We start from the raw sequence: 9657 nt of genomic DNA, 5'->3' as shown, positions 1-9657 counted from the left end.
TCAATTTTGAAATTGTTATTAAAACGATTACGTGATTTACAGTTGATTTGTCAGTGCCAACAACTCTAAATTTAACAGATATTCATTTGTGATAAAATAATTATGTGTATATATTATTATTGTATATTATATTTTTATTTTAATAAATTTAACGGAAGATTATTATTCTGGGTGATATATGTACGAGACATGAATTTCTTTTTTGATGTGAAACATCTTTGGCGCGCCTAAGGGGTAAGACTCAAGCGTGGCAAGACAGGACGACGCTTCGGGTAGTCTCGTGACTAGTCCGATGTTTTCATCTTTCACTTCCTTATTTACAAAAATCAATTTCGATGTTTCACATCTGCCTTAATGATTATTTTTTTACAGTATTACGTTGATCGTATTAATTGTAACTAAAAATGGGTTAAATAATGCTTGCTAACCCAATCTAAGTTTTTGTTTTTGTGTTTTTTACTGTAAATGTTTAAAATTTATACATTAACACTGCTGAGAACTAACAAAATGTTATAGTTATTCAACGAATCTTTCTTCTTATTTTTTTATATCTTGAAATTATTATTTATTACACATCTTAATGTATTCGCAAGTAATCTATTTCTGAGTATTAATAACGAGTACTTAATAGATTATTTTGCATGCTTAAGTAACTATGCATTTCTTCTTACTTGTCTATTATTAATCCAGGGAATTAATCTTAATCGTTCTTAAAAAATAGTTTTTAAGACTCAGAAGGAAATATGAATATATATTTTTTATATATATCTGCTAATCATTATTTTGCATGTTTTATTTAATATAATTTGAACACTGTACTATGATTTGAAAAAAGCAAAACTGGTAGGGAAAATATGTCTTTTTATGGCTTCTAAAATTGAATTGATTTTTAGTTACCCTCTAAGTTACCTAATGTGATAATAATTCGGAAAGAAAGGTTTATTTTGTTAAAAAAGGTAATAGTTTGAGTTTTTCTGGCAAAATTATTTTTTATACACGGTGTATAACTGCTTGCGTTATTTTTTTACTTATCTTTAGATTAGATAGTAGCATTTTTTATAGTTCCTCTTTTTTGTGTAACACATACATAAGTAGACATTTTTTATCTATGTATATTTAAATAGAAAAAGATAACACTGCGCAAAATCATTATGACTTTTAGTGTTTCGAAGTAAGTACTAAGTGCTCTTACTAATCCTAGTCATAAACTTGTCTTTGTAATACATACAATACATTTACTGTGTAAAAAATACATACCCTATGTAAATTAAAATTGTAATAAAATGTACAATACAACGAAAACTTTGCGTTTAACTTAATATTCATTGTTTTGAGGTCAATTATATGCCCAAGTAATTAATTAATGCAACAGCCTATCTACAATAAAGTCGTTAGGAATTTCTTCAACACTTTTTCTCAATTCGTCTACTTCACAACAGTAAGAGTACCCTTTTGCAGCATTGGTGGCGTCCCATGTTATCCAGGGTAACTTTTTACAAATATCACGGCATAAAACGTCTTCCTGATAAACAAATAAATAAGGATTGTTGACTGATACAAAGGCAACTCCAGCCCTGATGTTAGGATCGTACAGCACTAACCAAAAGAGCTGAGGCACCGGAAAATATTTGTTATTGAAATCGTCAATATACAAATAGAGTTGCTGTGGTATTCCTTCTGAATCTGGCAATTGGCAAAACCCATGGGTACCAGAATACACCATCAGATCCATTCCATACATGTTAAGAAATTTTTTAATACATTTCCTTAAATGTAACCAATTTCCCATGTTGAGATTCATCCACTGTGGGGCCGTGTTAACATAATGGTGGGTCAGTGATTGAAAGGCTTCGTAAAAAAAGTCGGATTTGGAAACCAGTTGTCCCTTAACAATAACTTTGCTCATAATCGATCCGTCTTCTATATAATCTTTGCTTTCTTGGGGAAGTCCTAACTGCATGTTGATATATTTTTTATAAGCAAACTTGCGATAGATTTTATCAAATGTTATTTTCCCTAAATGGTATATATTACCATCCTGAGACCATTTATATCTCGTATTTGTCTTCTTGGTCTCGAAATGGTATTTGCTGTAGGGTTTTATTGTAAATTTTGCATACAAAGTCCTTTGAAAAATAGCATCAAAACAGAAGTTTATAATGTCTAAATAAGTATCTTCAATTTTTATGCCAATAGCCAATTCTTGATAATTATTATTGCAAATTCGATTAGTTTTTCTAATTTTAGGCAATGGGTAAGTTTCACATTTTATTGCACGAAGGGGTGACGTCCCTTTAAAAACGTCCAAGTAATAATGGTCCTTTTTGTAGCAAGTTGCATTTGTAGCTTCTTTTGATAATTTTTTGTCGTCTACAATTATTTTACTATTGGGACAGATCAATATAATGGTGTCGTTTAAGTTTAAATTGCTAGAATAATTGCTTTCTACGAGATCATATCCCAAAAAACCGTCAATTTCATTTGGTTTAAATATCAAAGGTTTCGGACCCGCGCCATTGTATTGAATGTACAAAATGCACGCTGAAATTTAGGATTAAATTTCAAATTTCATTAAAAAAAAAAGATAAAGATGAAACTTACTTATATTTAAAGCATATCCCCATAAAAGCATACTGAAGATCTAGTTTATTCAAAGTTAATTTTAAGTTGAAAGAGATAAAGTTATAAATTTATACAGGATTTTNCCATGATTCCCATGACTCGTCCCTTGCAACAACAATCGACTAGTAAACTAAACACGAGTAGTTCATTGCAGAAAAGTTCTTCTTCGCAGAAGAGTACAGGATCGGGTTCATCCGTTATACACGGAATTGGTGGGGTCAAGAAGATGCCCTTTGTACCTCCAAATTTTCCCTGCACAAGCACTTTCAAATATCCCAGTACAGATGTGCCAAAGGTGAAAGCTAAAGATGTTACCAAAACTACTTCAAGTACTTACATTTCCAAGGTAGATAATACAATAAGGATTCCTTGAATGAGGCTTAAAAGATTAATATTTTTAGGATATTTCCCATTCGGCCAAGATCTCTTCGTCTCTCTCCCAATCTGATGACGTCTCAAAATTGACAAGTCAGCTAGTCAAAGAACGTCCTAGTATTTCTATCACACCCGTGGTATCATCAACAGGGGGCGCGAGCATTGTATCATCATCTCAATCGAAAATACCAACATCGCCCATGAAAACATTACAAGAAAAACTGGCTGACAAGCAGAAAAATGCGAGCGCCAAAAACGTTTCAAAAAGCTTCAGCTTCGATAGTGTTGTCCCCAACAAACCAACAGCAGTACCATCTTCGAGTGCTTCTCAACAGATACCCACGTTTCCGAAAGAGTCGGGAATTACTGTGAGCCAGGTAAATTAAAAAATCCATTAATATCCTTTAATAATAACTAGTTTTTCCCCCTATCAGTCACTGTGAGTTCGAAACTGTTAGCACCATTGCTTTGAGTGATCGAAATTTAATTTTGTGAACAATACTATGACGTAGTGTCGGCCATCATTTTTTTAATTGTTGCTGTTGTCGGCCATCATTCTTTTCATTGTTGCTGTTGTCGGCCATCATTCTTTTCTAATTGTTGTTGTCGGCCATCATTCTTTTGTTGTCGCATTGTCACTGATGTCTGCCATTATGGTTTTTTAATAGTTGTTGTCGGCCATCATTCTTTTGTTGTCGCATTGTCACTGATGTCTGCCATTATGGTTTTTTAATAGATGTATAGTAATCAATGATTAAAATTTAAAGGAATTGTTTGTAAATAGGTATGCAACACATCGTACACTCAGCATAAGAAATTGCTGCACTAACCCCGTAATACTACTATACTTTGCCCTGTGCTGACACTACTCATAATTTCTTTTATATATAATATTTAGATAAATTTCCTATTTAGATTTCGAAAATACCCGTAACAAAACAACACCAGGAACCTCATAAATCCAAATCTGAGCCCTCAACTAAGTTATCAGTGAAAGAATTTGGATCCATAAGTATGAATATTTCCTCAACACCACCACCAAATCGTCCCATCCCAAAACCAGCAGATATACAACGTAAAGATTCGTCAGATGATGACGTTATTGTAATTGAATAAGTAGCTTTTAATTGTGATCTCGAACAAAAATTTAATTTTTAATACCTATGTAATTTTTCNCGTCAATTTCATTTGGTTTAAATATCAAAGGTTTCGGACCCGCGCCATTGTATTGAATGTACAAAATGCACGCTGAAATTTAGGATTAAATTTCAAATTTCATTAAAAAAAAAAGATAAAGATGAAACTTACTTATATTTAAAGCATATCCCCATAAAAGCATACTGAAGATCTAGTTTATTCAAAGTTAATTTTAAGTTGAAAGAGATAAAGTTATAAATTTATACAGGATTTTTCAAAGCACTAATTAACTTCACCATAAAATAACACCTCTTAATTAAAGCGTTATCGCTTTGCATATGTGTTTAAAAATTGTTCTGTTTAACTGTTTAAAAAGAAATGACAATTACACCTTTGTAAATAAAATACATACAATTATGCTTTTTAAACAATTTATCGAACATCACTGTTATTTATAATTTGTAAACATTTGTTGGTTACTTTAATAATAGTACCTTTAACTAAACCACAACTTAATTTCATTACTAAAAATGGCCCCCCACCCCATAATTTTTATTTTCTAATTATACTAACAATAAGAGATCATCTATTTTGAAGGGACTAGGTAGATTTGGTATAATCTTTCATAAATCACCTACATCACAGCAATAGAAATAACCCATCGCGACATTATGGGCATGTTTTTTATTGGGCCAATTAATACGATGATAAATATTTTCGTACAAAACATCACTCTTTTCATTAAAATATAAAGGATTATTAACACTAACAAAAGCAACACCCTGTCTTTTTACAGGGTCGTATACAACTTTCCAAAAATATTTTGGGACCGGAACGTCCCTATTATTGTTCTCATTAATATAAAGATACAGTTCTTGTTGTTTTCCATTTATATCTGGTAAAGGCCGATTCCATGGGTACCAGTATTTACGATCAATTTAGATTTTCTCTTTGTAGAAAAAGTTATTCATTGTGGGGCCGAATTTAGGTAATGAAACGTGAGCGATTGTGCGGCTCCGTATATATATTCCCTTTTAGGAGATAAATGATGACCCTTGCTCAAAAAATTACCCCCTGTCTCCATGCTTATGTACTTAGGCGAATCTGGTGCAAAAGTCAGCAACAAACAGACATGAGAAACAAAGTTCAAAAACTGTTATTTAATCACTATAAATGTAGTTAAAGTAGTAAAACATTACAAGAAAAGTAATACAGTTCTACAATTCCCTTTATATGCGGCGAGAGCAAATACTTAATGCCACTTTTGCGAATTATTAAGTTCATAATTAATTTTTAATTGGGAAAATCCGTTACCATGGTAACGTACGACCTGAAAGGAAAACTCGGAAAACTACCCCTTCTTCAATTTTGACACTTTTAACCACAAACAGTAACAATACAAACAATAAAAATGACTTTAAAATACTTGCAATGGGTAATTGCTGTTGTAATAAAAACAAAAATAAAAGGTAAGTAACAATGATCACAATAAATTGAAGGAATTCTGCAGACGATTTTATTTTAGGACAATAGTACTCTTATTAGTTGGTTTGGATAATGCTGGAAAGACTGCAGCTGCCAGAGGACTTGCTGGTGAAGCATTGGATTCTGTGATGCCCACTGTGGGATTTTCGGTGATTAATTTAAAATATCGCAACTATACAGTGCAGATATTTGATTTAGGTGGTGGAAACAATATAAGAGGAATATGGGAAAGATATTTTGCTTATGTATGTAAATTTCAATAATGGCAACCCTTTTTAAATACAAAATTGAGTTTTGATCGAATTTTAAATCTAAATTACTTTATAGGCACATGGGGTGATATTTGTGGTAGACTCTTCTGATTACATTCGTCTCCTTGAAGTGAGACAAGTTCTTTCTGACTTATTATTAAATAAAAAGATATCTGGTAAGCCAGTTCTCTTCCTTGCCAATAAACAAGACCAGAAAGATGCGCTAGACGAAATTGACTTAGTCGAGGCTGTAGAACTGGAAGAATTAGTTAACAAAGCCCAGTGTCCGACCCTTGTAAAGACTTGTTGTGCTACTCAAACGTCTAATAAGGCAAAATTAGACCCTGGCATTATAAATGGGTACCATTGGCTACTAAATTATATAATCCGACGATATCCAAGTATTCATGCTCGTGTAGAGTGCGACGTGAATAATCAAGAACTTTTAGAGAAGGCGGAGCGAAAGCAGAAGTTGGAAAAACTTAAACAAGAAATTGAGAAAAAAGTCGAAGAAAATATGTACGTCATCGAACCGTACACCGAAGAAGTAAAAGAAGCAAACGGCTTCAAAAACGGCAACGATAAGGTTCCTGTATTAACAAACTCCAACGAGATCACAGTGATAAAACAAAGCACTGAATTTGATAACAGTAGCAGTGATTCTAGTGGTTCGGTTAACTTTTATCACGGGACTGTATTTGACGCGTTAACTCGGCCCAAATCTGCCAGAGAAATGGTCAAAGAACAACTACAATTGGAGACAAATGAACGAAGACCATCCCTGAAGCGTCTATTTCGTCCTAAAACTGCCCCTGTTCAAATATACGGAGAACATCCGCGAACTGCGTCCAAAATGCGGAAAGAAAACTTAAACGAAAGGACTTTAAGATCTGCTGGTGACTCTATATTTGTTATTAGTAAATCTTCTTATACGGTCAGTAACAGTAACTACAATAACGAAGACTGTCTAGACTTGAATGATTTAGCGTGTGAACAATCCAGGTGTATAGTAAAACCACGTCCCACTTTAATTCATGTTAATGGAACGACAAATGCTGAAACTTGCTTCACAAATGATAACACTACTAGGTAATAGTACAGTGGAAAATAGAAACAAAAAGAAGGAACATTTTTGTTCAACAATTGTTACAAAACAAGCAATTACTGGTCGTATGCAGAGCTGTTGAACAAATCAAAGAGCAGTATGAAGCTCGTAAATGTATAAATAACAAAGCTCTTGAATCAAGCAGAACTAATCGTACTTTTGTTCAAAAGTTATCACTACAAATAAATTTAACATCCAAAAAAAAACTAAGAATAACTTTTTATATGCATCAGAATATATATTTAAGATCATTTTATATATTATTTANAATAAATTATAATTTAAAAAATTTAAATCGATGGAAATGAAAGTGTTTATAAAAAATTGTTAGCATTAGTAGTTGCTGTAATAATCAAATGCAGTACAATCCTGGGGACTTAAAAAAAGTTATTCCAAAGCGTTTTCTTTTTACAGAAAAAGACTTTTGAGTACTGCACAGTACGTGTACCAGGCCCTCTTTAAAGAGGGTAAAAATTCTGATATCACAGTAGAGGCTCTTGGCGAAGAATTTTACTTGCACAAGCTTTATCTATGCCAGAGTCCTTATTTTGCGAGCATGTTCGGGGGATCATGGCTAGAAACCACCAAAAGTTACATAACTATCGATGTAGTTGATCCACAAATTACAGTAGAATGTAAGTATATTTTTATTTTTTTTTTTAACTTAATTTTATTGTATTATAAATTACAGCATTACAAATCGTTTTTGGGTCATTGTACAATGATGAAGTCATCCTCAATCCCAAGGATATTGTTCCAGTTTTAGCAGCAGCCACAATGTTCCAATTGGACGGGATAATTGAGAAGTGTACTGAAGTTATGATGGAGACAATTAATCCTAAGGTAACTAGTTCTTCACCCCTATCAGTCACTGTGAGCTCGAAACGGTTAGCACCATTACTTCGAGTGGTCGAAATTCACTTTTGTGAACAATTTGTTTAATCACTTTCTTTGTGTTAAAAATTGTTTGAAAAATTAAATTTAAAGAAATTGTTTGTAAATAGGTATGCAACACATCGTACACTTCAGCATAAGAAATTGCTGATACTAACTACGTAATACTACTTTGCTCTGTGCTGACAGCACTCATAATATCTTTTATATGTAATACTAGATTAAATTAGTACCGATTTGTATCAGAAAAAAAAAACAATTTTTGTGTGCGCTGCTAAAGTCAATGTATGTTCCTAATTATCTTGTGTTACTCCAGGGTTATTTTGAAGCAAACGATATTCACAACAACAGAATTGCGGGGTTCGAGGTGAAGGCAGGGGCAAATCCGACTGTCGTTCACTGCGAGATCCATCACGGTCAAACGGGTGGAATCTACGTTCACGAGAACGGTCTCGGTCAATTCATCGACAACAAGATACACTCTAATAACTTTGCGGGTGTGTGGATTACGTCGAACAGCAATCCAACGATACGTAAAAATGAGATTTATAACGGCCACCAGGGCGGCGTGTACATATTCGGCGAGGGCCGCGGTCTTATCGAGCACAATAACATTTATGGTAATGCACTGGCCGGCATTCAAATTCGAACGAACAGCGACCCGATTGTACGGCATAATCGGATCCATCACGGCCAACATGGTGGCATTTACGTACATGAAAAGGGTCAGGGTTTAATCGAAGAGAACGAAGTGTTTGCTAACACGCTTGCAGGCGTCTGGATAACCACCGGGAGTACACCTGTTCTACGACGCAATCGAATCCATTCAGGCAAACAGGTAATTAGTAGTTTTACCCTATTAACCTGGATAGCAGTGTACTAAAAATGACTTGAGTGTATAAAATTATCTTTCTGGCTTGAACTTCATAGGATGAGATAAAAAGTGACAGTTTATTTGCCTCATTTTTACACTTTTATGTGGAGCGTGCACTGTCCAATCTCCATGTTAATATTATACATGGATATATGTTGCGTACAAAAACTGCCCCTTTTGGGTCGTATGTTTTAAATTAATTCTTACTCCAACTATAAGCACTGATAAAAATACTAGATTTTTTCTTTAAACATTGCAGGTGGGTGTGTATTTCTACGACAACGGTCACGGCAAGCTAGAAGACAACGATATTTTTAACCACTTGTATTCGGGTGTACAAATTCGTACGGGCAGTAACCCTATCATACGTGGCAATAAAATCTGGGGAGGCCAAAACGGAGGTGTTTTGGTCTACAATGGCGGCCTAGGGCTTCTGGAACAAAACGAGATTTTTGACAATGCAATGGCCGGAGTTTGGATAAAGACCGACTCAAATCCGACGCTTAAACGGAACAAGATATTCGATGGGCGCGACGGTGGGATCTGTATCTTCAATGGGGGCAAAGGTGTGCTAGAGGAGAATGATATATTCAGGAACGCTCAAGCTGGCGTCCTGATCTCCACCCAGAGTCATCCTATCTTACGTCGTAACCGTATTTTTGACGGACTGGCCGCTGGCGTTGAGATTACTAATAATGCAACGGCAACACTCGAATTTAACCAGATTTTTAACAATCGGTTCGGAGGTCTTTGTTTGGCCAGCGGCGTCCAACCTATTGTGCGTGGCAACAAAATATTCAATAATCAGGATGCGGTCGAGAAGGCGGTTGCGAATGGCCAGTGTCTCTACAAGATATCGAGTTACACATCTTTCCCCATGCACGACTTCTACAACGTAAAGGCTAGCTACGTAA

General features: G+C 34.4%; 4 protein-coding genes across 4 annotated transcripts in view; 3 read left to right on the top strand and 1 right to left on the bottom strand.

Annotated features, from left to right (window-relative positions):
- LOC108734051 overlaps window positions 1-2704 on the bottom strand; it is a 10648-nt gene extending 7944 nt beyond the window's left edge. The window contains exons 1-2 of the mRNA XM_025980793.1: window positions 2602-2704; window positions 1523-2541 (exon numbers count right to left, since the gene is read on the bottom strand). Of these exons, the coding sequence (XP_025836578.1) occupies window positions 1523-2541; window positions 2602-2632 (1050 nt within the window). The 5' untranslated portion in view covers window positions 2633-2704. The remainder of the gene's footprint in view (window positions 1-1522; window positions 2542-2601) is intronic.
- Window positions 2705-2711: 7 nt separating this feature from the next.
- Window positions 2712-4156, top strand: LOC112906529. Its single transcript, XM_025980794.1, has 3 exons — window positions 2712-2968; window positions 3024-3374; window positions 3913-4156. Exons 1-3 carry the CDS (start codon window positions 2717-2719, stop codon window positions 4111-4113), a joined length of 804 nt encoding a protein of 267 aa, XP_025836579.1. The 5' UTR covers window positions 2712-2716; the 3' UTR covers window positions 4114-4156.
- A 1284-nt stretch (window positions 4157-5440) lies between these two features.
- On the top strand, window positions 5441-7202 carry LOC108734049 (ADP-ribosylation factor-like protein 13B). Its single transcript, XM_018465441.2, has 3 exons — window positions 5441-5603; window positions 5660-5864; window positions 5947-7202. Exons 1-3 carry the CDS (start codon window positions 5566-5568, stop codon window positions 6961-6963), a joined length of 1260 nt encoding a protein of 419 aa, XP_018320943.1. The 5' UTR covers window positions 5441-5565; the 3' UTR covers window positions 6964-7202.
- Window positions 7203-7531: 329 nt separating this feature from the next.
- The window catches only part of LOC112906512 (F-box only protein 11-like), a 9413-nt gene continuing 7287 nt past the window's right edge, over window positions 7532-9657 (top strand). Inside the window, exons 1-4 of the mRNA XM_025980747.1 lie at window positions 7532-7610; window positions 7667-7818; window positions 8090-8707; window positions 9003-9653. Of these exons, the coding sequence (XP_025836532.1) occupies window positions 7532-7610; window positions 7667-7818; window positions 8090-8707; window positions 9003-9653 (1500 nt within the window). The remainder of the gene's footprint in view (window positions 7611-7666; window positions 7819-8089; window positions 8708-9002; window positions 9654-9657) is intronic.

The sequence above is a fragment of the Agrilus planipennis genome, unplaced genomic scaffold (assembly GCF_000699045.2).
Source record: "Agrilus planipennis isolate EAB-ADULT unplaced genomic scaffold, Apla_2.0 scaffold8, whole genome shotgun sequence".
In the NCBI taxonomy this organism is placed as follows: Eukaryota; Metazoa; Arthropoda; class Insecta; order Coleoptera; family Buprestidae; genus Agrilus; species Agrilus planipennis.
This window is presented reverse-complemented; position numbering and strand designations above follow the sequence as displayed.

Coding starts and splice junctions, on each gene's coding strand:
- LOC112906529 (XM_025980794.1), top strand. CDS start 2,717: ATGACTCGTCCCTTGCAACAACAATCGACTAGTAAACTAAACACGAGT. Junction 2,969..3,023: donor CAAGTACTTACATTTCCAAG/GTAGATAATACA, acceptor TAATATTTTTAG/GATATTTCCCATTCGGCCAA. Junction 3,375..3,912: donor CGGGAATTACTGTGAGCCAG/GTAAATTAAAAA, acceptor TTTCCTATTTAG/ATTTCGAAAATACCCGTAAC.
- LOC108734049 (XM_018465441.2), top strand. CDS start 5,566: ATGGGTAATTGCTGTTGTAATAAAAACAAAAATAAAAG. Junction 5,604..5,659: donor AATAAAAACAAAAATAAAAG/GTAAGTAACAAT, acceptor ATTTTATTTTAG/GACAATAGTACTCTTATTAG. Junction 5,865..5,946: donor GGGAAAGATATTTTGCTTAT/GTATGTAAATTT, acceptor ATTACTTTATAG/GCACATGGGGTGATATTTGT.